Source organism: Salmo salar, chromosome 23 (genome assembly GCF_965601325.2).
Source record: "Salmo salar chromosome 23, fSalSal1, whole genome shotgun sequence".
NCBI lineage: Eukaryota > Metazoa > Chordata > Actinopteri > Salmoniformes > Salmonidae > Salmo > Salmo salar.
The window spans coordinates 49,103,947-49,129,115 of record NC_138313.1 but is presented as its reverse complement, the minus strand read 5'-3'; the positions used below and the strand labels follow the sequence as shown (position 1 = coordinate 49,129,115).

The 25,169-nt window shown below is 43.5% G+C and overlaps 1 protein-coding gene and 1 long non-coding RNA gene across 4 annotated transcripts in view; both read right to left on the bottom strand.

Annotated features, from left to right (window-relative positions):
• Window positions 1-6,725: 6,725 nt before the first annotated feature.
• Window positions 6,726-25,169, bottom strand: part of LOC123732224 (tripartite motif-containing protein 16) — a 185,853-nt gene continuing 167,409 nt past the window's right edge. Inside the window, exons 1-6 of one of the 3 annotated variants that reach the window (XM_082968277.1) lie at window positions 20,970-21,626; window positions 18,114-18,209; window positions 11,866-12,099; window positions 8,963-9,122; window positions 8,778-8,837; window positions 6,726-8,541 (exon numbers count right to left, since the gene is read on the bottom strand). In XM_082968277.1, the coding sequence (XP_082824403.1) occupies window positions 8,015-8,541; window positions 8,778-8,837; window positions 8,963-9,122; window positions 11,866-12,099; window positions 18,114-18,209; window positions 20,970-21,566 (1,674 nt within the window). In that variant the 5' untranslated portion in view covers window positions 21,567-21,626 and the 3' untranslated portion in view covers window positions 6,726-8,014. Of the gene's footprint in view, window positions 8,542-8,777; window positions 8,838-8,962; window positions 9,123-11,865; window positions 12,100-15,043; window positions 15,527-18,113; window positions 18,210-20,969; window positions 21,627-25,169 lie in introns of those variants that run through there. The other 2 variants (XM_082968278.1, XR_014382387.1) reach the window with 2 other exon arrangements.
• On the bottom strand, window positions 23,192-25,103 carry LOC145863066 (uncharacterized). The gene is made up of 3 exons (XR_014382398.1): window positions 24,408-25,103; window positions 23,911-24,031; window positions 23,192-23,800 (listed from the first exon to the last, which is right to left on the bottom strand). It is a non-coding gene; the product is annotated as an uncharacterized LOC145863066 (long non-coding RNA).

Genomic DNA, 25,169 nt, shown 5'->3' with positions numbered 1-25,169 from the left:
CCCTGACCAGGTGAACTCGGGTCAGGGTGTGTCATGTTGGGTATTTTTCCTTGGTTTGTTTTCTATGTTTGCGTTATAGCCTGGTGTTAGCTCTATGTGGTTTATTTCTATGTTGGGTTCTGTCGATTCCCAATCAGAGACAGCTGTCGCTAGTTTTCTCTGATTGGGATCACATTTAAGTTCCTTTTTCCCCCACGCTGTTTGTGGGGTGTTGCCTCTTTGTGTTTTGAGCAGTTAACGTATCGGCACACACCACAGTAATCAGATCATGGTGACCCCACAGTAATCAGATCACGGTGACCCCACAGTAATCAGATCATGGTGACCCACAGTAATCAGATCACGGTGACCCCACAGTAATCAGATCACGGTGACCCCACAGTAATCAGATCATGGTGACCCCACAGTAATCAGATCATGGTGACCCCACAGTAATCAGATCATGGTGACCCCACAGTAATCAGATCATGGTGACCCCACAGTAATCAGATCCTGGTGACCCCACAGTAATCAGATCATGGTGACCCCACAGTAATCAGATCATGGTGACCCCACAGTAATCAGATCATGGTGACCCCACAGTAATCAGATCATGGTGACCCCACAGTAATCAGATCATGGTGACCCCACAGTAATCAGATCCCGTTAACCCCACAGTAATCAGATCCAGGTGACACAGTAACATGTTAGAACAAACCAAGACCCATCCTAAATCACCAGGTGACAAAATGTTTTGACAAATAATTTGACAAATATTCCCCCCAAAAAAGACACTAAGGTAATCAGAATGGAGAGAAGCCTTACTCCTGCTCTGATTGTGTAAAATGCTTCACAACATCAACTGACCTAAAAGTTCATCAGAGGACACACACGGGAGAGAAGCCTTACTCCTGCTCTGACTGTGGAAAGAGTTTCTCTCGACTGGCCCAGTTCAAGAGACACCAAGGGCCGGACTGGGGACACGCCTTATCACTGATCTGACTGTAGATTTTGTTTTTTATCAACAGCTGAGCTAAAAGGGTCATCAGAGAACACACAGAGGAGAGAAGCCTTACTTCTTCTCTTAATCTTCCCACAGGGGGCCTGCAAAAAAATGTATGAAATTGTATGAAATGTATGCATTCACTACTGTAAGTCGCTCTGGATAAGAGCGTCTGCTAAATGACTAAAATGTAAAATGTAAATGTTAATGTGGCAAGAGTTTCTCCCGATTGGGCAATGTAAAAACACACCAACGGATACACACTTGAGAGAAGCCTCATCACTGCACTGACTGTGAGAAGAGATTCTACAGATTGGTGTCTTTTTAAATGGCCCAATGTATACATAAAGGAGAGAAGTCTCATCAGTTTTCTCAGACCAGCTAAGATTAGTCACTCCACTTAATTCTCATCCCATAAAATAATTGTCAACTTTGAATTGGATCAAATGAAGAAAGCGTAGAACACTCTTGTAATCCTGTTGTTTTCACTGTGAGAACCGTGCAGAAAAAAGGGAACATTCTAGAATGTTAGTCTCTCTTCTCTTTACTGATCAGCACCTTGTTGATATTGACATCTTGGATTTGCAATGATGGTTGAATATCCTCTGTGAGGCGTCTCACAATGGAGTCTGATGGTTGACTGGGTGGTACTGCTTCCCTCTGCAGTTTTCTGTGGGAATGAGCTTGTAGACACAACATATACTGAGTGTACAAAACATTAACTGCTCTTTCCATAACATAGACTGTTTCTGTACAGCACTTTGTGACATCGGCTGATGTAAAACGGGCTTTAGAAATACATTTGATGATGATGATGATGATATTAGCAAACTTACCAAGTGACCTGTGATGAAATCTATTGTAAAATAAATGGAACCTGGATCCATTTCATTCTACTAACATGGTTGATGTGTGTTATAGCAGTAATGGGGTTAAACTGATATTAAAATGACAACTCCATAGGTGGTACCAGGTCAGGGGAGATCATCTCTGCTCCCAGCATCCCTGGGACAGTACTGATCAACATAGCTGACCTGATGCAAAGGTGGACCAGTGATGTTTTCCTCTCAGTGGTGAGACTTGCCCTTCCATTTGAAACACCTTTACCTGAGATCGTACAAGACGTTACAGGCTTATTGCGTGTGGAAACAGACCTGCGTTCAATTACTATTTAAAATAATGTTGAATACTTAATAAGCAGTGGTTGATTGAGTTTGTTGGAATGGAACCAATAGAAACATCTTAAAAGTACAAACAAACCCCTCCCACCTGGAGGACTAAAGGAAATGCTCAAAGTATTTGTAAGAATTCAAATTGTATTCGTTAGGGCACACTGTAGCAAAACATTTAGCAACAGAAAATGAAAACATTTATTTTCTTAAGTTCAGTTAGTCCCTCCCTGTTTGAGTTCAGTTTGGTGCCTAGTGAATATGACTCAGGTCTATGTGGAAACATCAATATAAATTCACCTTTGATTTATACTCCTCACTTTCCCTTTCAGGTCCATAGGGTTTTACTGCCCCATGCTGGAGACTGGAGCACACTGCATTCCTTGGCTTTCTTTGTGCAGCTGGAAGAGGAGGCCCTCATCACCCGTTCAGTGGCGGTTCTAGACCATTTCAACTGGGGGGGCCAAGCTGGGGCCAGTTGTACTGTTAGAGGGGCCAGTTACATTAGACGTTATTGTTGTCATATCGTTTTCTTCACTGCATTAGCAGGCAAAAGACCATGTTCATAATCCTCATCGTTGCCACTGTCTAATAACGGATGTAAAAAAAAGAACGATAGCAAAAATGTGTTATGTAAAAATTATATCATACCTCACATTTAGGGAGGCCACAAGGGGGTCCAAAATTGTTGTCACAGGGGCACTGCCCCCCCCCCCAGAACCGCTAGTGCACCAGTTGTGACAGGTCCATAGGGTTTTACTGCCCCCTGCTGGAGACTGGAGCACACTGCAGTCCCTGGCTTTCTTTGTGCAGCTGAAGGATGAGGTCCTCATCACCTGTTGTGACGGGTCCAACAAATATCCCCCAGTGAAGGCAGGGTCCTATCTCATCCAATACATCAATGACTCTTACAGGAGGAAGAGAGCATTATCTATCTAACATGAATTATGTTGTGTAATTACTTCAGTGATAAAGAATGTCAGTAATGAGAGAATAAATAAGTAAAACCTTTTGATGTTACCATACTCTCTCTACGTTAACAAAGGGCTTTCCAAGAGTCCACTCTGTAGAGTGGAGAGAAAAGGGGGAAAGGTATTTACGGGGGGGTCATAAACCGCCCCCAACAGGGCAACTTCATGACAGTATACAGCAAGAAAGCTACATAGACATGCTTCATTGTTTTGGTTCCTGTCTGGCACCGTCTCCTATCTTATAGAACATGCTTCACAGGGTTGGTTCCTGTCTGGCACCGTCTCCTATCTTATAGAACATGCTTCACAGGGTTGGTTCCTGTCTGGCACCGTCTCCTATCTTATAGAACATGCTTCACAGGGTTGGTTCCTGTCTGGCACCGTCTCCTATCTTATAGAACATGCTTCACAGGGTTGGTTCCTGTCTGGCACCGTCTCCTATCTTATAGAACATGCTTCACAGGGTTGGTTCCTGTCTGGCACCGTCTCCTATCTTATAGAACATGCTTCACAGGGTTGGTTCCTGTCTGACACCGTCTCCTATCATATAGAACATGCTTCACAGGGTTGGTTCCTGTCTGGCACCGTCTCCTATCTTATAGAACATGCTTCACAGGGTTGGTTCCTGTCTGGCACCGTCTCCTATCTTATAGAACATGCTTCACTGGGTTGGTTCCTGTCTGACACCGTCTCCTATCTTATAGAACATGCTTCACAGGGTTGGTTCCTGTCTGGCACCGTCTCCTATCTTATAGAACATGCTTCACAGGGTTGGTTCCTGTCTGGCACCGTCTCCTATCTTATAGAACATGCTTCACAGGGTTGGTTCCTGTCTGGCACCATCTCCTATCTTATAGAACATGCTTCACAGGGTTGGTTCCTGTCTGACACCGTCTCCTATCTTATAGAACATGCTTCACAGGGTTGGTTCCTGTCTGGCACCGTCTCCTATCTTATAGAACATGCTTCACAGGGTTGGTTCCTGTCTGGCACCGTCTCCTATCTTATAGAACATGCTTCACAGGGTTGGTTCCTGTCTGGCACCGTCTCCTATCTTATAGAACATGCTTCACAGGGTTGGTTCCTGTCTGGCACCGTCTCCTATCTTATAGAACATGCTTCACAGGGTTGGTTCCTGTCTGGCACCATCTCCTATCTTATAGAACATGCTTCACAGGGTTGGTTCCTGTCTGGCACCGTCTCCTATCTTAATTGAAGATATTCTGGGCGTTCTGCCAAAAGGTCTGAGGAGGAGGTCATGACCGTCTCCCCGTCATATCTTTACCCTGCACCTACAGGAACCAATGATTGTGTGAGACAAGTTGTACAATTAATGGCTATATATTCAGACAACAACATTTCTGTTACACTGTGAAAACTGTAAAACATGGATACTTCCTTGAATGAACTTATCTTGTAAACTGCAATTATGTTATTGAGATAGAAGAAGTCATTAATGAGAGAATAAATAAGTCCAGTCCAACCATTACCTCTCTCCTCTTTCACATCCCTCTATCATCTCTCCATGGGGGAGTACAACCATTACCTCTCTCCTCTTTCACATCCCTCTATCATCTCTCCATGGGGAGTACAACCATTACCTCTCTCCTCTTTCACATCCCTCTATCATCTCTCCATGGGGGAGTACAACCATTCCCTCTCCTCTTTCACATCCCTCTATCATCTCTCCATGGGGGAGTACAACCATTACCTCTCTCCTCTTTCACATCCCTCTATCATCTCTCCATGGGGGAGTACAACCATTACCTCTCTCCTCTTTCACATCCCTCTATCATCTCTCCATGGGGGAGTACAACCATTACCTCTCTCCTCTTTCACATCCCTCTATCATCTCTCCATGGGGGAGTACAACCATTACCTCTCTCCTCTTTCACATCCCTCTATCATCTCTCCATGGGGGAGTACAACCATTACCTCTCTCCTCTTTCACATCCCTCTATCATCTCTCCATGGGGGCGTCCCAATAATCTCTCCATCCTCATGAAGTGTAGCTTTCCTTCACTACTCCTCACACATTTCAAATCATTGGATTGGTGTTGACATGGAGTAGAGGGAGTTTACATATACCAGTCATTTCCTTTAAATCCATGAAGGGAAGTGGAAGAGAGAGAGAATCAGATAAAGTTGTGGAGATAAAGGAATATGTGAGCAGAAACCCTCCAGGTACAGATACTGTATGTAGAACCATAGTAAAGCCCAGTATGGACTATCAATACAGATACTGTATGTAGAACCATAGTAAAGACCAGTATGGACTATCAATACAGATACTGTATGTAGAACCATAGTAAAGTCCAGTATAGACTATCAATACAGATACTGTATGTAGAACCATAGTAAAGCCCAGTATGGACTATCAATACAGATACTGTATGTAGAACCATAGAAAAGCCCAGTATGGACTATCAATACAGGTACTGTATGTAGAACCATAGTAAAGCCCAGTATGGACTATCAATACAGATACTGTATGTAGAACCATAGTAAAGCCCAGTATGGACTATCAATACAGATACTGTATGTAGAACCATAGAAAAGCCCAGTATGGACTATCAATACAGGTACTGTATGTAGAACCATAGTAAAGCCCAGTATGGACTATCAATACAGATACTGTATGTAGAACCATAGTAAAGCCCAGTATGGACTATCAATACAAAGTGACCATTTAGAATGAGGCCCAGTTCAATGAGAGGAAGTCTTAACAGAACTGGGGGATGACAGACATGAAGTGGGAGGGTAGAGATCTAATATTTTTTTGTGCCAAACACTAAAGCATGTTATTGTAATAAATCTACACCCTCTTCCCTATGTAGAACACTACTTTAGACCTGGTCAGAAGCACCGTAGTGCACTACGTAGGGAATAGGGAACTGTTACGGATACAGGCATCCTGTGTGTGTATTTCTTTTCTCTCCTTCTCCCCTCACAATAATCATTCCAATCAGTCACCAATCAGAAGACACCTGCTCCTTTTGACTTACCCTATCACAGCACCTTTCCCTTGGTTTAAAAACCCAGCCAGTTGTTTTCTCAACAATTCAATCTCTCTCTGGAGGCTCAAGCTCTCTGAACTCAAGCTTTCTCTCGCTCTTTCTTTCCGTATGCATTGATCTCTCTTTTGGTTTTAGGGCCTACATGTCACTTTGTCCCCACCTGAGTATTGTTGTTGTGCCTGAATGTTTGTTTGTTGGTGGGAAAAGGGGATAATAGACAAGTCGCCCATGGTCCTACATTACCCGGGAAAACAAAATAAATACACTAGTTAGAACTGGACCACCCACTGTATGTTTTTGGTTAGCTAGCTGTTTTTACAGCAGGCTAGACTAGCTTTGGGGTTGGTTTGGATACTGCAGGGCCAAAGGGATTCGTAACAGGAACCATTTGCAACAGAGACACTAACTCCTGTATGAAAATCTTTCTCTCCCTAATCTGTCTGATATATCTGCCCATTTCCCCTCCTATCCTCCCTTTTCATTCTATGCTATCAGCCACACCACTAGCTCACCTCCACACAATCCATTTACAAGTTAAAGACACACCTTGGAATAAATAACAAAGGAAAACTATTACTAGATGAAGTTTAGTGTTGTATTTTTTATTTCCCATCACCATAAATCATATTTAATCACTGAACAGTAGCAGACCTAACTTCATCTGTTCCTGACTCTGGATAGTGGATTAAAAAGACCATCATTCTCCAATGATATTAAAGTACTATTCTGAACATTACTGATATACTGAGTGGCAAGTCAAGATATCTGCTGGTTTTATTGTTTGGTCAATAACACCACCTGCTGGACAGGTTTAATGTTGCTGGACTGAGCAGTATGGGAGGAAGAAATATGACACATTTAGGGACGGTTTCCTGGACATCTACATTGAACATGCTTTTTAGTGCAGGACTAGGATTAATCTGTGTCTGGGAAACCAGACCATATACTTTAGTAGAAAGTAAGTGATTCCAGCTTGTAGTGGGCTGACTAGTCCTGAATTGTCCTTTTGTTCCTGGACCATTTTCCATGCAGCTCCAGGTGACAGAGAACACATCAATTAGGGCCGAGCCTACAAGCTGATCAATGATACTGAGGAGAATTACATAGAGACAGAGAACCAACTGAGAAAACATATCAATGGTTCTGAATGACAACCAATATACATCAACACCATACATCATGATTCATGGAAATGTACAAGATTAAAACATTGTATTTTATCATATATAAACACCTTAAAATTCAAATCAGTCAGAAAAATCAAAGTGAAAATATATATGTACAATTCGAAATGAAAGTATTGAATTTTAATTCAGAACATCTGAAGATCAAATCAGTTATAGACTACACCAGCATGACTAGTATCTATGTGGACCCTACTACAGTTTAACCAGCTCAGCTATAGACTACACCAGCATGACTAGTATCTATGTGGACCCTACTACAGTTTAACCAGCTCAGCTATAGACTACACCAGCATGACTAGTATCTATGTGGACCCTACTACAGTTTAACCAGCTCAGCTATAGACTACACCAGCATGACTAGTAACTATGTGGACCCTACTACAGTTTATCCAGCTCAGCTATAGACTACACCAGCATGACTAGTATCTATGTGGAGCCTACTACAGTTTAACCAGCTCAGCTATAGACTACACCAGCATGACTAGTATCTATGTGGACCCTACTACAGTTTAACCAGCTCAGCTATAGACTACACCAGCATGACTAGTATCTATGTGGACCCTACTACAGTTTAACCAGCTCAGCTATAGACTACACCAGCATGACTAGTATCTATGTGGACCCTACTACAGTTTAACCAGCTCAGCTATAGACTACACCAGCATGACTAGTATCTATGTGGACCCTACTACAGTTTAACCAGCTCAGCAGTACCATCGACATAAAACCCAGGATAGAGGGGCTGAGTGAATGTGGTCTGGACTCTGTGGAGGAGGGTCATTGTGTCAGAGACACTGTAGAAGGACAGAGTACCTGCCTTGTGATCCAGGTACACTCCTACTCTGGAGGACTGAGGGCCTGATACTTCAGTCTCAACGTTATTGTGTCTGAACCAATAACCATCACTATAGCACAGTAAACTCCAGGACTTGTTATTGTGTCCAAATACACCTCTATAACCTCTCTCTGTTCTGCTGATGTCTTTATATGAGACTGCTGTATAAACCCACTCCTCAACATTACCACTCCACTCCACCTCCCAGTAACAGCATCCAGACAGACCCTCTCTACACAGAACCTGCCTGTAGTTGGTGAATCTGTCTGGATGGTCAGGATATGGTTGGTCTTGGTCTGTATAGGTCACCTTTCTGTTCCTTTTAGACAGAGAGAGGAGTGTGTGTGCTGTGTTTGGGTCCAGTGTGAGCTGACAGGAATCTGGGAGAAGAGCAGAGCAGAGACCAATGAGGGGAGTCAGAACAATAAGTTAAGTCAGATACTGTATCTACCCTGTCTTTGATTAGAGCACAGCAGAGATCAAATCAGAGAAATATGAGGAGTCAGATTGATACCCAGTCTTTGATTAGATCTACTATTGCTATATATTTCTAGAGGGATTGTTAGGAGTGTCAGTAAAAAGAGACTGTTAGTTACTTCACAATAAAGAGACTCACATTGTAACAACTGTTCTCTGGTCTTGGGCTCTGGAGGCAGTAAAACATCCACTATATTCACTACAGACACACAAACACATTGACAGAGAGAGGGAATGTTATCATCATACCATATTCCACATGTATATGACTAGTAGGGAACTTTCAATGGTCTAAAGTTGATGTTCTTATTGTTTTCAACACACCTGTAGCGGAGATCTTGGTCCATTCTCCTTTAAGGAAGTATTCTAGTTTCTCTCTCAGTTCAGACACAGTCTTACTCACATCTCCAAAGTACTGAAGAGGACAGACAACGATGCTGGGTAAGTCTGAAGATACACTGATACTGGAGAGAGACTGATAACTCTGGAGAGAGAGAGACAGAGAGAGAGAGAGAGAGAGAGAGAGAGAGAGAGAGAGAGGGGGACACAGAGAGAGAGAGGGACACAGAGAGAGAGAGGGACACAGAGAGAGAGAGGGACACAGAGAGAGAGAGGGACACAGAGAGACACAGAGAGAGAGGGACAAAGAGAGAGAGGGACACAGACGGACAAAGAGAGAGAGGGACACAGACGGACAAAGAGAGAGAGGGGGACACAGAGAGAGAGACAGAGAGGGACACAGAGAGAGAGGGGGACACAGAGAGAGAGACAGAGAGGGACACAGAGAGAGACACAGAGAGAGAGGGGGACACAGAGAGAGAGAGAGACAGAGAGGGACACAGAGAGAGAGGGGGACACAGAGAGAGAGAAAGGGACAGAGAGAGAGACAGAGAGGGACACAGAGAGAAAGGGACACAGAGAGGGGGACAGAGAGAGAGGGACAAAGAGGGACAAAGAGAGAGAGGGACAAAGAGAGAGAGGGACAAAGACAGAGAGGGACAAAGAGAGAAAGGGACAAAGAGAGACAATGAGAGAGGGACAAAGAGAGAGAGGGACAAAGAGGGACAATGAGAGAGGGACAAAGAGAGAGAGGGACAAAGAGGGACAATGAGAGAGGGACAAAGAGGGACAAAGAGGGACAATGAGAGAGGGACAAAGAGGGAGAGGGACAGAGAGGGAGAGGGACAGAGAGGGACAAAGAGGGAGGGACAAAGAGGGACAAAGAGGGAGAGGGACAGAGAGAGGGAGAGATGGGGACAGAGAGAGGGAGAGAGATGGGGACAGAGATAGGGAGAGAGATGGGGACAGAGAGAGGGAGAGAGATGGGGACAGAGATAGGGAGAGAGATGGGGACAGAGAGAGGGAGAGAGATGGGGACAGAGAGAGGGAGAGAGATGGGGACAGAGATAGGGAGAGACATGGGGACAGAGATGGGGACAGAGAGAGGGAGAGAGATGGGGACAGAGAGAGGGAGAGAGATGGGGACAGAGAGAGGGACAGAGAGAGAGGGGGGCACAGAGAGAGAGGGGGACACAGAGAGACAGGGGGACACAGAGACAAGGACACAAAGAGAGGTGACAGAGACAGGTACACAGAGAGAGAGGGACAGAGAGAGGGACAAAGACGGACAAACAAAGAGAGGGACAAAGATGGACAAAGAGAGAGAGGGACAAAGAGGGACAAAGAGAGACAAAGAATGAGAGGGACAAAGAGGGACAAAGAGAGAGAGGGACAAAGAGGGACAAAGAGAGAGAGGGACAAAGAGGGACAAAGAGAGAGAGGGACAAAGAGGGACAAAGAGAGGGAGGGACAATGAGGGACAGAGAGAGAGAGAGACACACATAGAGAGGGACACAGAGAGAGGGACACAGAGAGAGGGACACAGAGAGAGGGACACAGAGAGAGGGAGAAAGAGGGACAAAGAGAGGGACAAATAGGGACAAAGAGAGAGACAAATAGGGACAAAGAGAGAGAGGGACAGAGAGGGAGAGGGACAGAGAGGGACAGAGAGAGAGAGAGGGACAGAGAGAGAGAGGGGGACAGAGAGAGAGAGGGGGACAGAGAGAGAGAGAGGGGGACACAGAGAGAGAGAGGGGGACAGAGACAGGGACACAGAGAGAGAGGGGGACAAGGAGAGAGGGGGGGACACAGAGAGAGGGGGGGACACAGAGAGAGGGGGGGACACAGAGAGAGGGGGGACACAGAGAGAGGGGGGACACAGAGAGAGGGGGGACACAGAGAGAGAGGGGGACACAGAGAGAGGGGGGACACAGAGAGAGGGGGGGACACAGAGAGAGGGACACAGAGAGAGGGACACAGAGAGAGGGGGGGACACAGAGAGAGGGACACAGAGAGAGGGACACAGAGAGAGGGACACAGAGAGAGGGACACAGAGAGAGGGACAAAGGGGGGGACACAGAGAGAGAGAGGGGGACACAGAGAGAGAGAGGGGGACACAGAGAGAGAGAGGGGGACACAGAGAGAGAGAGGGGGACACAGAGAGAGAGAGGGGGACACAGAGAGAGAGAGAGAGAGAGGGACAGAGAGAGAGGGGGACAGAGAGAGAGGGACAGAGAGAGAGAGGGACAGAGACAGAGCGAGGGACACAGACAGAGCGAGGGACACAGACAGAGCGAGGGACACAGACAGAGCGAGGGACACAGACAGAGCGAGGGACACAGACAGAGAGAGGGACACAGACAGAGAGAGGGACACAGACAGAGAGAGGGACACAGACAGAGAGAGGGACACAGACAGAGAGAGCGACACAGACAGAGAGAGGGACACAGACAGAGAGAGGGACACAGACAGAGAGGGACACAGACAGAGAGGGACACAGACAGAGAGAGGGACACAGACAGAGAGAGGGACACAGACAGAGAGAGGGACAGAGACAGAGAGGGACACAGACAGAGAGAGGGACACAGACAGAGAGAGGGACACAGACAGAGAGAGGGACACAGACAGAGAGAGGGACACAGACAGAGAGAGGGACACAGACAGAGAGAGGGACACAGACAGAGAGAGGGACAGAGAGAGAGAGGGACAGAGAGAGAGAGGGACAGAGAGAGAGAGGGACAGAGGGACAAAGAGGGACAGAGAGAGAGAGGGACAGGGAGAGAGAGAGAGAGAGGGACAGAGAGACAGACAGGACAACATAATGATTGAGATGAATAGTTTCACATGAAGTTAATTTCATATCACATGTAACAAGACAGTTTAGTTACCTGGAGGAAATGGATGTGATCCTCTGTGTGTGAGAGCTGCTCCAGCTCAGTGCTTCTCTTCCTCAGCTCAGCTATCTCCTGCTTCAGTTGCTCCAGGAGTCCTTCAGCTTGACTCACTTGAGCCTTCTCTTGGGCTCTGATCAGCTCCTTCACCTCAGAGCTCCTTCTCTCAATGGAGCGGATCAGCTCAGTAAAGATCTGATCACTGTCCTCCACTGCTGCCTGTGCAGAGCGCTGTTAAGAGAGAGACAGAGAGACAGAGACAGAGAGAGACAGAGACAGTAGGTAGTTACCATTTTAGAAAATCATGGGACATTGTCTTTGGTTGCATGCTATTTTATGTCAATCATATTGCTCCTTGTAGCCTATTACTGATGCTACGTGGTCTTATGCTGCCATCTATTGGAAATATTTACCAATTAAAAGTTATTAATTCACGTAAAGACATTGGTGAGGCAGCTGAGAAATAAAGTGTATTTAATTAGAGAGATCAGTCTCAAACCTGCCCCACCTGTCCCACGCCAATTGCTGGACTTTCACATAGAGGTTACTATGTCACCCAGTTCAAACCACATTTAACATATAAAACAAATGAGTCTTGTTTATCAAGTGTTCTGCCTTGCAATAATAAATATAATAAAATAACTAATAAAAAGCAAATGCTTACATAGGTTTTATTTAAAAAATAACAAATGTTATTTAGTACTAAAACGGTATTTACTAACATAATATTATTACTAAAATAGTTGTAGGCTACCCTACCCTAGAATTAGGGTTCAGGCTAAAATAGGTTATACGTAGGGTTAGAGTTTCTGTACAGCACTTTGTGACATCTGCTGATGTAAAAAGGGCTTCATAAATACATTTGATTGATTGTTAGGTTCAGGGTATTTAAAGAGAAAAACTGTATGGGTTTATATCTCTCTTGCTCCTCCCTGTGGTCTTCTGTGGGTACTACATACCTCATTCACCACACTTGATAGGCTCATAATCTGAGGTAGCAACTGAGTCAGAGCTACAAATCAATGAGCTCCACCTATCCATTTGGTTTACAACTCAGTGAACCTGCGCAGCTTTCTCTCTATTTGATGCCTACGAACCAACAGATTTCAACGATTATCATATTACCCAGCAGCCATTTAGAAACAACACATCTGTTTAAATCGGGACATCTTGAAAAAGAGGACAGGGACATACGTTTTGTTTAGGTTTTAAACCTTTTTCTGAAATAAAATATGTTTAAACATGTTTAACCTGTTGGGTCTAGGGGGCAGCATTTGCACGTCTGGATAAAAAAAATGTACCCGATTTAATCTGGTTACTAATCCTACCCAGTAACTAGAATATGCATATACTTATTATATATGGATAGAAAACACTCTAAAGTTTCCAAAACTGTTTGAATGGTGTCTGTGAGTATAACAGAACTCATTTGGCAGGCAAAACCCTGAGACATTTTCTGACAGGAAGTGGATACCTGATGTGTTGTATTGACTTTAAACCTATCCCATTGAAAAACACAGGGGTTTAGGAATATTTTGGCACTTCCTATTGCTTCCACTAGATGTCACCAGCCTTTACAAAGTGTTTTGAGTCTTCTGGAGGGAGATCTGACCGAACAAGAGCCATGGAACGGTGATGTCCCATTAGACACCTGGCGCGCTACTTCATGTTGGGTACCCTCGTTCCAATACGTTATGAAAGAGTATGCATTCGTCCACCTTGAATATTATTCATGTTCTGGTTAAAAAAGGCCCTAATGATTTATGCTATACAACGTTTGACATGTTTGAACGAACGGAAATATATTTTTTCCCCTCGTTCATGACGAGAAGTCCGGCTGGCTTACATCATGTGCTAACGAGACGGAGATTTTTGGACATAAATGATGAGCTTTTTTGAACAAAACTACATTCGTTATGGACCTGTGATACCTGGAAGTGACATCTGATGAAGAGAATCAAAGGTAATGGATTATTTACATAGTATTTTCGATTTTAGATCTCCCCAACATGACGTCTAGTCTGTATCGCAACGCGTATATTTCTGGGCGCAGTGCTCAGATTATTGCAAAGTGTGATTTCCCAGTAAGGTTATTTTTAAATCTGGCAAGTTGATTGCGTTCAAGAGATGTAAATCTATAATTCTTTAAATGACAATATAATATTTTAACAATGTTTTCTAATTTTAATTATTTAATTTGTGACGCTGACTTGACTGCCGGTTATTGGAGGGAAACGATTTCCTCAACATCAATGCCATAGTAAAACGCTGTTTTTGGATATAAAAATGAACTTGATAGAACTAAAAATGCATGCATTGTCTAACATAATGTCCTAGGAGTGTCATCTGATGGAGATTGTAAAAGGTTAGTGCATCATTTTAGCTGGTTTTATGGTTTTGGTGACCCTGTCTTTGACTTGACAAAACATTACACACAACTCTTGTAAATGTACTGTCCTAACATACTCTAAATTTATGCTTTCGCCATAAAACCTTTTTGAAATCGTAAAACGTGGTTAGATTAAGGAGATGTTTATCTTTCAAATGGTGTAACATAGTTGTATTTTTGAAAAATTTGAATTTTGACATTTATTTGGATTCAAATTTGCCGCTCTTGAAATGCACCTGCTGTTGATGGAGTGCACCACGGGTGGCACGCTAGCGTCCCACCTAGCCCCAAGTGGTTAACGTTTGATGTCTTTGCACCAACCATCTGTTCTACTCACTAACACTGTAGGTCACTACAACATGTAACCAGGTGAACAGTGAGCTTCCTCACCAAGTAGCTGTAACCTAGTTAACAATAAGTTACCTGAGGTAAACCTACAAGGTTAACGTGGGCTGGAAGAGAATTACTTCAAAACCACAGCAAACAGCTGGGACATATGCTAATATTATATCACTGGGCTCCTTGGCGGATAGTTTCATCAGAAAATATTTGTAAAAAATGTCCACACTATCTGTGCTAACAAACCCTGTGTACCACCCCTCCCCTGTTTAACCTTGAATTTAGTTCAGAAAACCACTTGGAAATGGACCAAAACGAACCAACTCTTTACGGATCTGTTCGTCCGTAATAAACGGAGGCAGATTAGACACCACTACTCTTGTTGAAATCAGCACCAACACCCCTCACATAAATCATACTGGTAACTAGCCGGGTAACAAGACTCACCTTTTACATTACCACAACCACCGCCTTGTTCATTCTGGATACAGAGTGTATATGTTCCTCTCCCACCTGTTCACCGACCATGATCAATAATTCCTCCACACCATTCTCCAGAACGCACCTGAAGAGACAGCGTTTCTTCTCCACTCGGTTGAGGACATCACACCTCCCAAACAAACTACCCTACTCCCCCCTCAACTCTAACCGATAAACAGTGGAAACTAAGAAATAAACCCTTAACAACTACAAAATACATTTGGAAAATACGCAAAAAGAATAGTAGCCCTCCTCAGGAACCACAACACCTTCTTCTTCTATGATATAATGGCGGTCCGCAAATCAACGTTAAAGGTGCATGGTGCCACCTACTGTGCTGGAGTGCGTTCAATCACGGTTTACACCATTTCTAAATCCTCCTACCTAACTCAGTACTTCTGAGAAAATAAAAAAGAGCCCTACTAACTTCTAATAGACCCTCCCCCATCCCCCAAATCCCTTCCAACCCCCCCCAACCCCATCCAACCTCAATGACCCTACACTTCAATCTTTCCCTCTCTTCAACATCCTTACAACAATATAACAACACATGTTCCACCGTTTCATTGACAATACCCTCCAGACACAAACCATTCACATGCTGCCAACCAGATGTAAGGACCAGGTCAATGTACAATGTCCTAAACACAATCGAGTAAACACCACTTCTTCCTTCCTAATCTGACCTTTGAACCTTGGTCCACCGACCTTTAGAGGACATATAAATGCCGTCCCTTGTGCTCAGAGTCCCATCTCTTCTGCCACACATCTATCAAAATGTCTCTGATTTTACATTTGTCCTCACCTCTACCCAGTGGAACATGAATATATATTATATCTGGTTTTAAAGCTCTTTTAGATAACTGGTCTACAATTTCATTCCCTTCCACACCTGAATGTGCTGGGACCCAGCAGAATCTCACTACTACACCCATTCTCTCATTTCTCCATAATAACATTGATACCTACAACTGTCCAACCAAAACCACTGCCTTGTCTACTAGTATATTCCCAACAGTCATCTAGAACAGTAGCAGTGGGATGCTCAACCTCACAGCCTTGCAACCCAATAAGATAATGACAATTTATTACGCCGTATACCCAAAGGCATCTCACCTGCCTCCACTAGTAAGACACATACAGATGTTGATTTAAATGCACCAATACATATCCTTAAAGCTATATACTGGATTCTGTCCAGCTTAAGTCTTTGCTGCTGTTCCATAAACTATACACCTGTAATAAATTGTCGTATTGATCAGAGCTCTATAAATATCCATCAACGATTGTCTGTCAGCATCCCATTCACAGCCAGAGACCCACACAACCAACTACCACGAAAGTGATGGAATGAGAGAGAGACATTATTACAACACTGTACATAGACATAATATAACGTTTGTTCTTCTTTGGAGTTTAACGACGGTTGGCATCCAATATGTTGTATTACCACCCCCAACTGGACAATAATATAAATCTATTTTACTTTGTGATATAAATAATAAAACACCCTTCCAACTAATCCTATACTCATTAAAAACCCACTACCCCATTCCACTACTTTGACCCTATCTGCTCCTGCACCATGCCAACGACCTGGGAGGACGGGACACCACCACTCAACACACCCTGGAACTCTTCTGAAGTCAAATATCGTATGACCAAATACTTCTCTGCAGCTGCCACCACAACATCTATTGTCTTTGATTTACATTCCATTTCTGTGGTACAGTTGATAACCATTGCTTTGAACTCTAAGAAGCCAACCTTACTGAAGCATATTTCATTCGTTGGCCTATCCCTCTGTGCTGGCACAGATCTACTACTCACAGGGATCCTCTCAGGATCCCTCAGCCTTGACCCATCCTCCTCTACTTTCTTCACTGCCTCAGCATACGACACCTTCTGCACTACTCTGACTCTAGCCACCTTAACCTGCCTCTCTCTCACCAGACACCTCTTATCCCCAGCAACATGGACACCCCTACAGTTGACACAACTTTATCCACTGAAACTACATAATCCTCTATCCCATGACCTCCTGCACACTTCCCACATCTTGTAATATCCCTCCTCCAAACTGCTGCAACATGACCATAAACGTTGCACCTGAAACAGCTCAGTGGATTCAACACAAAGACTCTAACAGGATAACTGATATATCCCAACATGACTTTGTTGGGTAAAGACTCAAACGCTGACAGTGACTCCTCTGTTTCACCACGCTCACCACCTGGTCTGCTTCACACCAAACGGCGGGCATCACAAACACCAAGAGCCTTCAACTTCAATTGCTCCACCTCCACACTAACGCTACCCCAGAAATCACTCCTTTCAATGGTGCCCTGTTCCTAAGAGCAAAACAAGAATCAGATCTTGACCCAAGTTGCGTGACACGGAGCGCCCACTCTCTCTGGTCAGAAGAACCACAAACAAATATCACAAGTCCACTACAGGTTACCTTCACTGATTCAACTGCACCCAACTCCTTTCCCACCCACCCTGAAACCACAAATAATCTCTGTTTTCCAATTGAATTATAACATTTGAAATGTCTATTCCTTTGAAACTTTTGTGAGTGTAATGTTTACTGTTAATTTCTGATTGTTTAATTCACTTTTGTTTATTATCTATTTCACTTTCTTTGGCAATGTAAACATATGTTTCCCATGCCAATAAAGCCCTTTGAATTGAATTGAATTGAGAGAGAGAGCTCCATGTTAATGTATAGGGGACATGAGTCAGTCATGGTTACTCATGGTTATGTGATGAGGTATCCCCGCCTGCGACTTCTAAATCAGCATCGGCCCAATAGGGAATGTTCTCTTGATGTAGTGGTCAAGATGTTGGTTTATCCCACGGTAGACCTGGGTTCATATCCCGTTGGTTACATTAAGCAGTCAATTCTCTGAAAGGGGTCCAGACAGCCTGTTCTCAACAGTGGGGTCAGTGGGATTGGAGAGGAGCCTGTCTCTCCCTCTCTCTGACTGGAGGACAGAAGTGAAATGATGTGTCTCCTCTGGTCAACAATACTCACCTTGAGAGACTCCACAGCCTGTTGGAGCTTCTTCAGCTCCTTCTCTCTCTCCTGGAATCTCTGCTGGACCTTCTGCTGACTCATCCCCAGCTGCCTCTGTGGAGAATCACTCTTCAATGAGCTATCAAGCTTTATTAGTCCAGTAGATCAATAGTATAGTAATGTGACATAGGACCCATAGAATATAAGGATACAAATATTGAGGAAGTGTCTGTGTGAAAATATATTATTATGTTGTCATGTGAATGATTATAGTTTTAACAGAACACAAATCAGGGCGCTGATTGGGTGTTTGATAACAAATGATAATGGTGTTTAAAAATGAATTATAATGAAGTTTGATAACAAATGATAATGAAGCTTGATAACAAATGATAAGCGTGTTTGACTTGTTGGATTCCAGCTAGAAATATACTTATTCATGTTACCGTACTATAACGTATTGATGACTTTACATGTATAAGGAATGTATATGTTGGGGTCAATGAACGGTGGATAGGAACTTGGTGTATGGAAAGTTACTGAGAGATACAAGGGGAAGTGCTGAAATATTCTGTTCAAACATGTTATTGTTGAATATAAATGTTCCTAAAGAGGGAGACAAAGGGCAACTAGTTTCAGTTTCTGATAAGGCAGGCCAGCTGCAGAACTAGAGAGGAGCCAGGAATTCAACAGTCTAGTTAGTCTCTGATAAGGCAGGCCAGCTGCAGAACTAGAGAGGAGCCAAGAATTCAACAGTCTAGTTAGTCTCTGATAAGGTAGGCCAGCTGCAGAACTAGGGAGGAGCCAGGAATTCAACAGTCTAGTTAGTCTCTGATAAGGCAGGCCAGCTGCAGAACTAGGGAGGAGCCAGGAATTCAACAGTCTAGTTAGTCTCTGATAAGGCAGGCCAGCTGCAGAACTAGGGAGGAGCCAGGATATCAACAGTCTAGTTAGTCTCTGATAAGGCAGGCCAGCTGTAGAACTTGGGAGGAGACAGGAATTCGTCTCAAGTTCAAGTCAATAGATGAAGTGAGAAGAAACCTCTGGGAGGGGGGCCAGAGAGGCCCACCCCAACGACCCTCCTACTACAGTCTTATCTCACACACACTTCCACACCCACCAAGGTTTTAGCATCAGGCAGGGCCATGACTACACCAGTGAGTGGAACCAGTTCAGTTCCTGTCTAGCAACACAGATGTATTGGCCGTCTAGATGTGTAAGGAGTTGATCTCGTCTTGTATGAGGTTATAAATATATGTTTTTGTCTTTGCAGCTGTATGACCCAGTGGGTGAATAAACTTGGTTTGTGTAACGGTTGTCGTCGGGAATAGAGGACCAAAACGCAGCAGGAATGTGGATGCTCATCTTGTTATTTATTTTAACTAAAGCGAACACCAAAATAACAAAAACGAAGAACTCACGAACAACAAAACAGTCTTGTCAGGATCACACACGCAAAACAAGAAACAATCTCCCACAAACACTACACCAAACAATTACCCATATATAGGACTCTCAATGAGAGGCAACGAGAAACACCTGCCTCCAATTGAGAGTCCAGCACCCAAACCTAAACATAGAAAACCTAAACTAGACAGAATGCAGAAATACAACCTAGAACATACTAACCTAGAACATACACCCAAAACCCAGGAACACATAAATCAAACACCCCTCTACAACACACACAAAACCCCCACCATACAAAACAAACATCCCTCTGCCACGTCCTGACCAAAATACTAAACAACTACTCCCTCTGCTGGTCAGGACGTGACAGTTTGAGTCTTTAAAAAAATGGTGATAAATATATTTTTTTGATATTTAACTAGGCAAGTCAGTTAAGAACAAATTCTTATTTTATTTTTTACCCCCTTTTTCTTCCCAATTTTATAGTATCCAATTAGTAGTAGTTACAGTCTTGTCGCTGCAACTCCCGTACGGACTCAGGAGAGGCGAAGGTCAAGAGCCATGCGTCCTCTGAAACACAACCAAGTCACACTGCTTCTTGACACAACGCACATCCAACCCGGAAGCCAGCTTCACCAATGTGGAAGCCAGGAATCACCGTGCAACATGGTCAGCATGTACTGCACCCAGCGCGCCACAGGAGTAGCTAGTGCACAGTGAGACAAGGATATCCCTGCCGGCCAAACTTTCCCTAACCCGAACGACGCTTGGGCAAATTGTGGGATTAGCTAATTTAGCCAGCTAAACTAAAGACCCTCAAGCCAACAACAGGTGCCTTTGTTCATGTCACGGATCGTTGGAAAGCTCTCTATCAACCAAATATGTGGATAAACGTTGGTCATTTGATTCGATGTAATGTTTACATGGGTAACGTTATATAGTAGTCGTTGGCTGAATATCAACGACATTTAATTTCACCTGTAAGGTAAACTAACAGTCAACTAGGGGTCTGTTCCTCGAAACATCACAGGAGTCGGAGGTTCACAACTTTTATGGGGGGGGCGATGACATGGTTAACTTGGCTATCTGAAGAAAAAAAAACATTATGGCGATGAACTAGCTTCACAGATGCAACAGAGCCTGGGTTCAAACCCAGAGTCTCTGGTGGCACAGCTAGCACTGCATTAGACCCCCTGTGCCACCAGGGAAGCAAGTCAGTTAAGAACAAATTCTTATTTTCAATGAAAGTCTTGGTCAGGGGCAGAACGACAGATTTGTACCTTGTCAGATCTTGCAACCTTTCGGTTACTAGTCCAACGCTGCCGCCCTGGAGTTTGTGATCATATTTGTTCTGCCCTGGATCGATTTCACTTGAATGATCTCATATTCAAACAGCCTTAGTTCCTACTGCTTCTTTAATTCTTTGTTTATCAGACAGTCACCAACACGTTGTTCTGGTCTTACCTGTTTATCATTCCTCTCTGCTGCAGCTGACACTGTATCATGGCCTTTATGTTCATCCATCACACACAGCAGACAGATACACTGCTGATCGGTACGACAGTAAACATCCAGCAGTTTGTCATGATGAGAGCAGATCTTCTCTTGTAGTTGTGCGGTGGCTTTGACCAGCTTGTGCTTCTTCAATGCAGGAAATTCATAGTGAGGTTGGAGGTGAGTCTCACAGTAAGAGGCCAGACACACCAAACAGGACATGAGGGCTTTCTGCTTTCTGGTCCCAGTGCAGAAATCACACACCACATCTCCAGGTCCAGCATAGCACAGAGCAGGAGGGGGAGCAGCCTGGAGTCTTGTCTTCTTCAGGTCCTCCACCATATCAGCCAACATGTTATTTTTCCTCAGATTAGGCCTTGGAATGAAGGTCTCTCTGCACTGAGGACAGCTATAGACCCCTTTCAGAACATCCTGATCCCAGCAGCGCTCAATACAGATTCTACAGTAATTGTGTCCACAGGCAGTAGTGACTGGCTCTTTCAGTAGATCCAGACAGACAGAACAACAGAACAAGCCCTGGTCCAGCAGAACTCCCTTCTGAGCCATTTTGATGGTTGTTCACTCTCACAAAGACAGACGACACAGAGACTCAGATACGTTTTGTTTCCACAGAAGGTATTTTTTGGGAGGTATGGACTTTCTGGTTCTGCCAGATAGGTGAGTTTAGAGGGAGGGAAGGAGGGAGGGGTTAGAGGAAGAGAGAGAGAGAACTGCATGCAACGTCGAGAAGGAGACAAATATTTTAGTTCCTAGGTTAGGACCCTTAATATTAAATAGAGTGGTTAGAATATATAAAGGGTAACAGTTTCTATGAAGTACATATTCTAACTATTTTAATGACCTTTAAAATGCCTTATAATACACTTATGTGTTATAACACTGATTTTAAGTGTCTATAATAATTCTTAAGTGGTTGTAATGAGGAGGGGACTTGATATTGATCCAATGTTCTGTAGTTGAAATTAATACTGTATGTATTGACTGATCATTGAGAATGGGGTAATACTTTACATTACAGTGTGTTTAGGGTTAGAGGTACTACATTCAGCAGTAACCCTAACCCTAGACATATCTAAGACTAAAAAGAGAAGACGTTTTACAATCAGAGTTCTTTGTATCTCTTCTTAGTCATACAGATCCCCCCCACATCTTATAGGTGGACGGGGTTATGAACATATCCAATACATTATTTCTGAAACCAGATGAAATGAAACTGTCTTTCAGCAGGAAAAGCTTCTCTAATAATCCTAACCATGGCTGGGTGTCTTCAGATGCTGAGAGGTATAGAGACACACTGTCAAGGTGGCAGGTAGCCTTGTGGTTTAGAGACTGAGAAGTGTAGAGACACACTGTCAAGGTGACAACTATCCTAGTGGTTTAGAGACTGAGAGGTATAGAGACACACTGTCAAGGTGGCAGGTAGCCAAGTGGTTTATAGCGTAGGGACAGTAACTGAAAGGTCGCTGGTTTGAATCTCTGAGCTGTCTATGTACCCTTGAGCAAGGCACTTAACCATAATGCTCCTCTAAGTTGCTCTGGATAAGAGCTTCTGCTAAAGGACTAAAACATCTGGCTGGGCTTTCATGTCAAAACTGTTATTCTATTCTAGTCATTATATTGTATTATATGATAATATTATCAGGTATGAAGGTAAGACCCAGATGCAGACAACGTCGAATTAACAATGTTTTAACCTGTTATGGCTAGGTGGCAGTATTTTCACGGCCGGATAAAAAACGTACCCGATTTAATCTGGTTATTACTCCTGAGCCTATGGGAGCATCAGAAAGTGTCACGTTACCGAAGAGATCCTTTGTTGTGGAAAGAGATGGCAAAGAAGGCCAAGAAATGGTCAGACAGGGCACTTCCTGTATGGAATCTTCTCAGGTTTTGGCCTGCCATATGAGTTCTGTTATACTCACAGACACCATTCAAAAAGTTTTAGAAACTTTTGAGTGTTTTCTATCCAAATCTACTAATTATATGCATATTCTTGTTTCTGGGCAGGAGTAGTAACCAGATTAAATCGGGCACGTTTTTTATCCGGTCGTGAAAATACTGCCCCCTATACCACAACAGGTTAAGTTATTACATTATAATGAGTTATTACAGAAATGTTTGGTTATTACATTATAATTTGCAGTATGCCTGTCGGGCCCTTCACTCCTAGTGCCACTGACAAGGGGCCAATATGTCACTAGAGGAAAAACTGATAAAAAACGAATGACTGTCTCATGTTGAATGTCCAAGTCAGTATCATGCATTTACTGCTCAAGTTATTCCATATACTTTGACTAGTCTAGTCATTCCATAAATGTTTTTGTGTATTGTACCTTGACTAATCAAATTCTTCCATGTATTAAAACAACAGTTTGGTGTGTTATTAATTGATCAATCAAGTCGTTCTGTACATTTCACCTGTTTTATTGACAATATTAACCTGACATCATTCCATAAAAAACGTTCTCTGTCAGATCCATCATCCCTTCTGTTTAGCCAGATAATACTTCCTGCTGACCAGCCAATCACATCACAGTGCTGTTTGCTGCCTGGTGTGCTCTCTGGGGAGGCCATCCCTATGATCAAAAGACGTTGAAAATACATATATACAACAACATAAAATGTCAATTTTGCTCACTGGGATCCTTCCAAATCTCCTTCAGTTGATCTTGAGCGAAGCCTGGGCATCGAAGGATACCACTGTGGAGCCCTGGTTGGTGGTGATCACGGGTCAATGCGGTTTCACATTGACGTTGCCACAGGATCCTGGATGGTAATTCCTGAATGAGAAGAATCAGAGGGGGTTGGTTAGGTTGGAAATGTCATTACATGTTATCAGCTGTAACATTGTCTCAACAGTGATGAATACCAAGTGCTGTACAGGACTTACAACACATTGAGATAGTACTGAAGCTTTGTGATGGGAAGATGTGGCTGTTACTGCAGTGGTGTGGAGGCTGCATTGTGGGGCCTGCTGGACTGACAGAGTTGGTGGGATGAGATGAGGGAGTCTGGAGGTCAAAACATGATGAACAAACAAAACAAGAAAGCTTCAGAAATACTGATTTAATACCAACTGTTAAAGTCTCAAATATATGTCAGGAATCTTTAAACAGTTTGTTACGATAAAAAAAGATTTACAACAGGTAAAACTGGGATCAGCTGGATTAGACTGAAGAACAGTATGGTTGACTCCAATGTAATGTGTAAAGCAGTTGTGTTCCTTGTTGGCAGTGGAAGTTGGAACACACATCACCCCAATTATAACACCAACAGAACATTCTGCTACTTGTAAATCAAGTTCCTCTAGATCTAGGATATGTGTTCAGTGTAACAGAGGTAGTATCACGTTGGCATTGGCGTCACTGGAGAAGAATCTGTACTTACCTGCTCTGTGGCCCCGACTGGTTCCTCCCAGAAGCGGAGGTGGAACAGTGTGGGGGATAATGGGGGAGGGGAGGGTGATACCAGCCGCTCAACAACAGCTCAACAGGCAGTTCTGGGAAACAGATGAACATTTCTGAGAAGTCACACCACTACCTTTGTCTTGACATATAAATATTGTTTGGTTATGTACAAGCTATGCTATGTATAGTGGCTTGCGAAAGTATTCAACCCCTTGTCGTGTTGCCTTATATCCTGGAATTGAAATTGATTTTTGGGGGTTTCTAACATTTGATTTACACAACATGCCTACCACTTTGAAGATGCTAAATATTTTTATTGTGAGACAATCAAGAAATAAGACAAAGAAACACTAAACTTGAGCGTGCATAATTATTCACCCCCCAAAGTCAAAACTTTGTAGAGCCACCTTTTGCAGCAATTACAGCTGCATGTCTGTTGGTGTATGTCTCTATAAGCTTGGCACATCTAGCCACTGGGATTTCTGCCCATTCTTCAAGGCAAAACTGTACCAGCTCCTTCAAGTTGGATGGGTTCCGCTGGTGTACAGCAATCTAAGTCATACCACAGATTCTCAATTGGATTGAGGTCTGGGCTTTGACTAGTCCATTCCAAGACATTTAAATGTTTCCCCTTGAACCACTCAAGTGTTGCTTTAGCAGTATGCTTAGGGACAATGTCCTGCTGGAAGGTGAACCTCCGTCCCAGTCTGAAATCTTTGGAAGACTGAAACAGGTTTCCCTC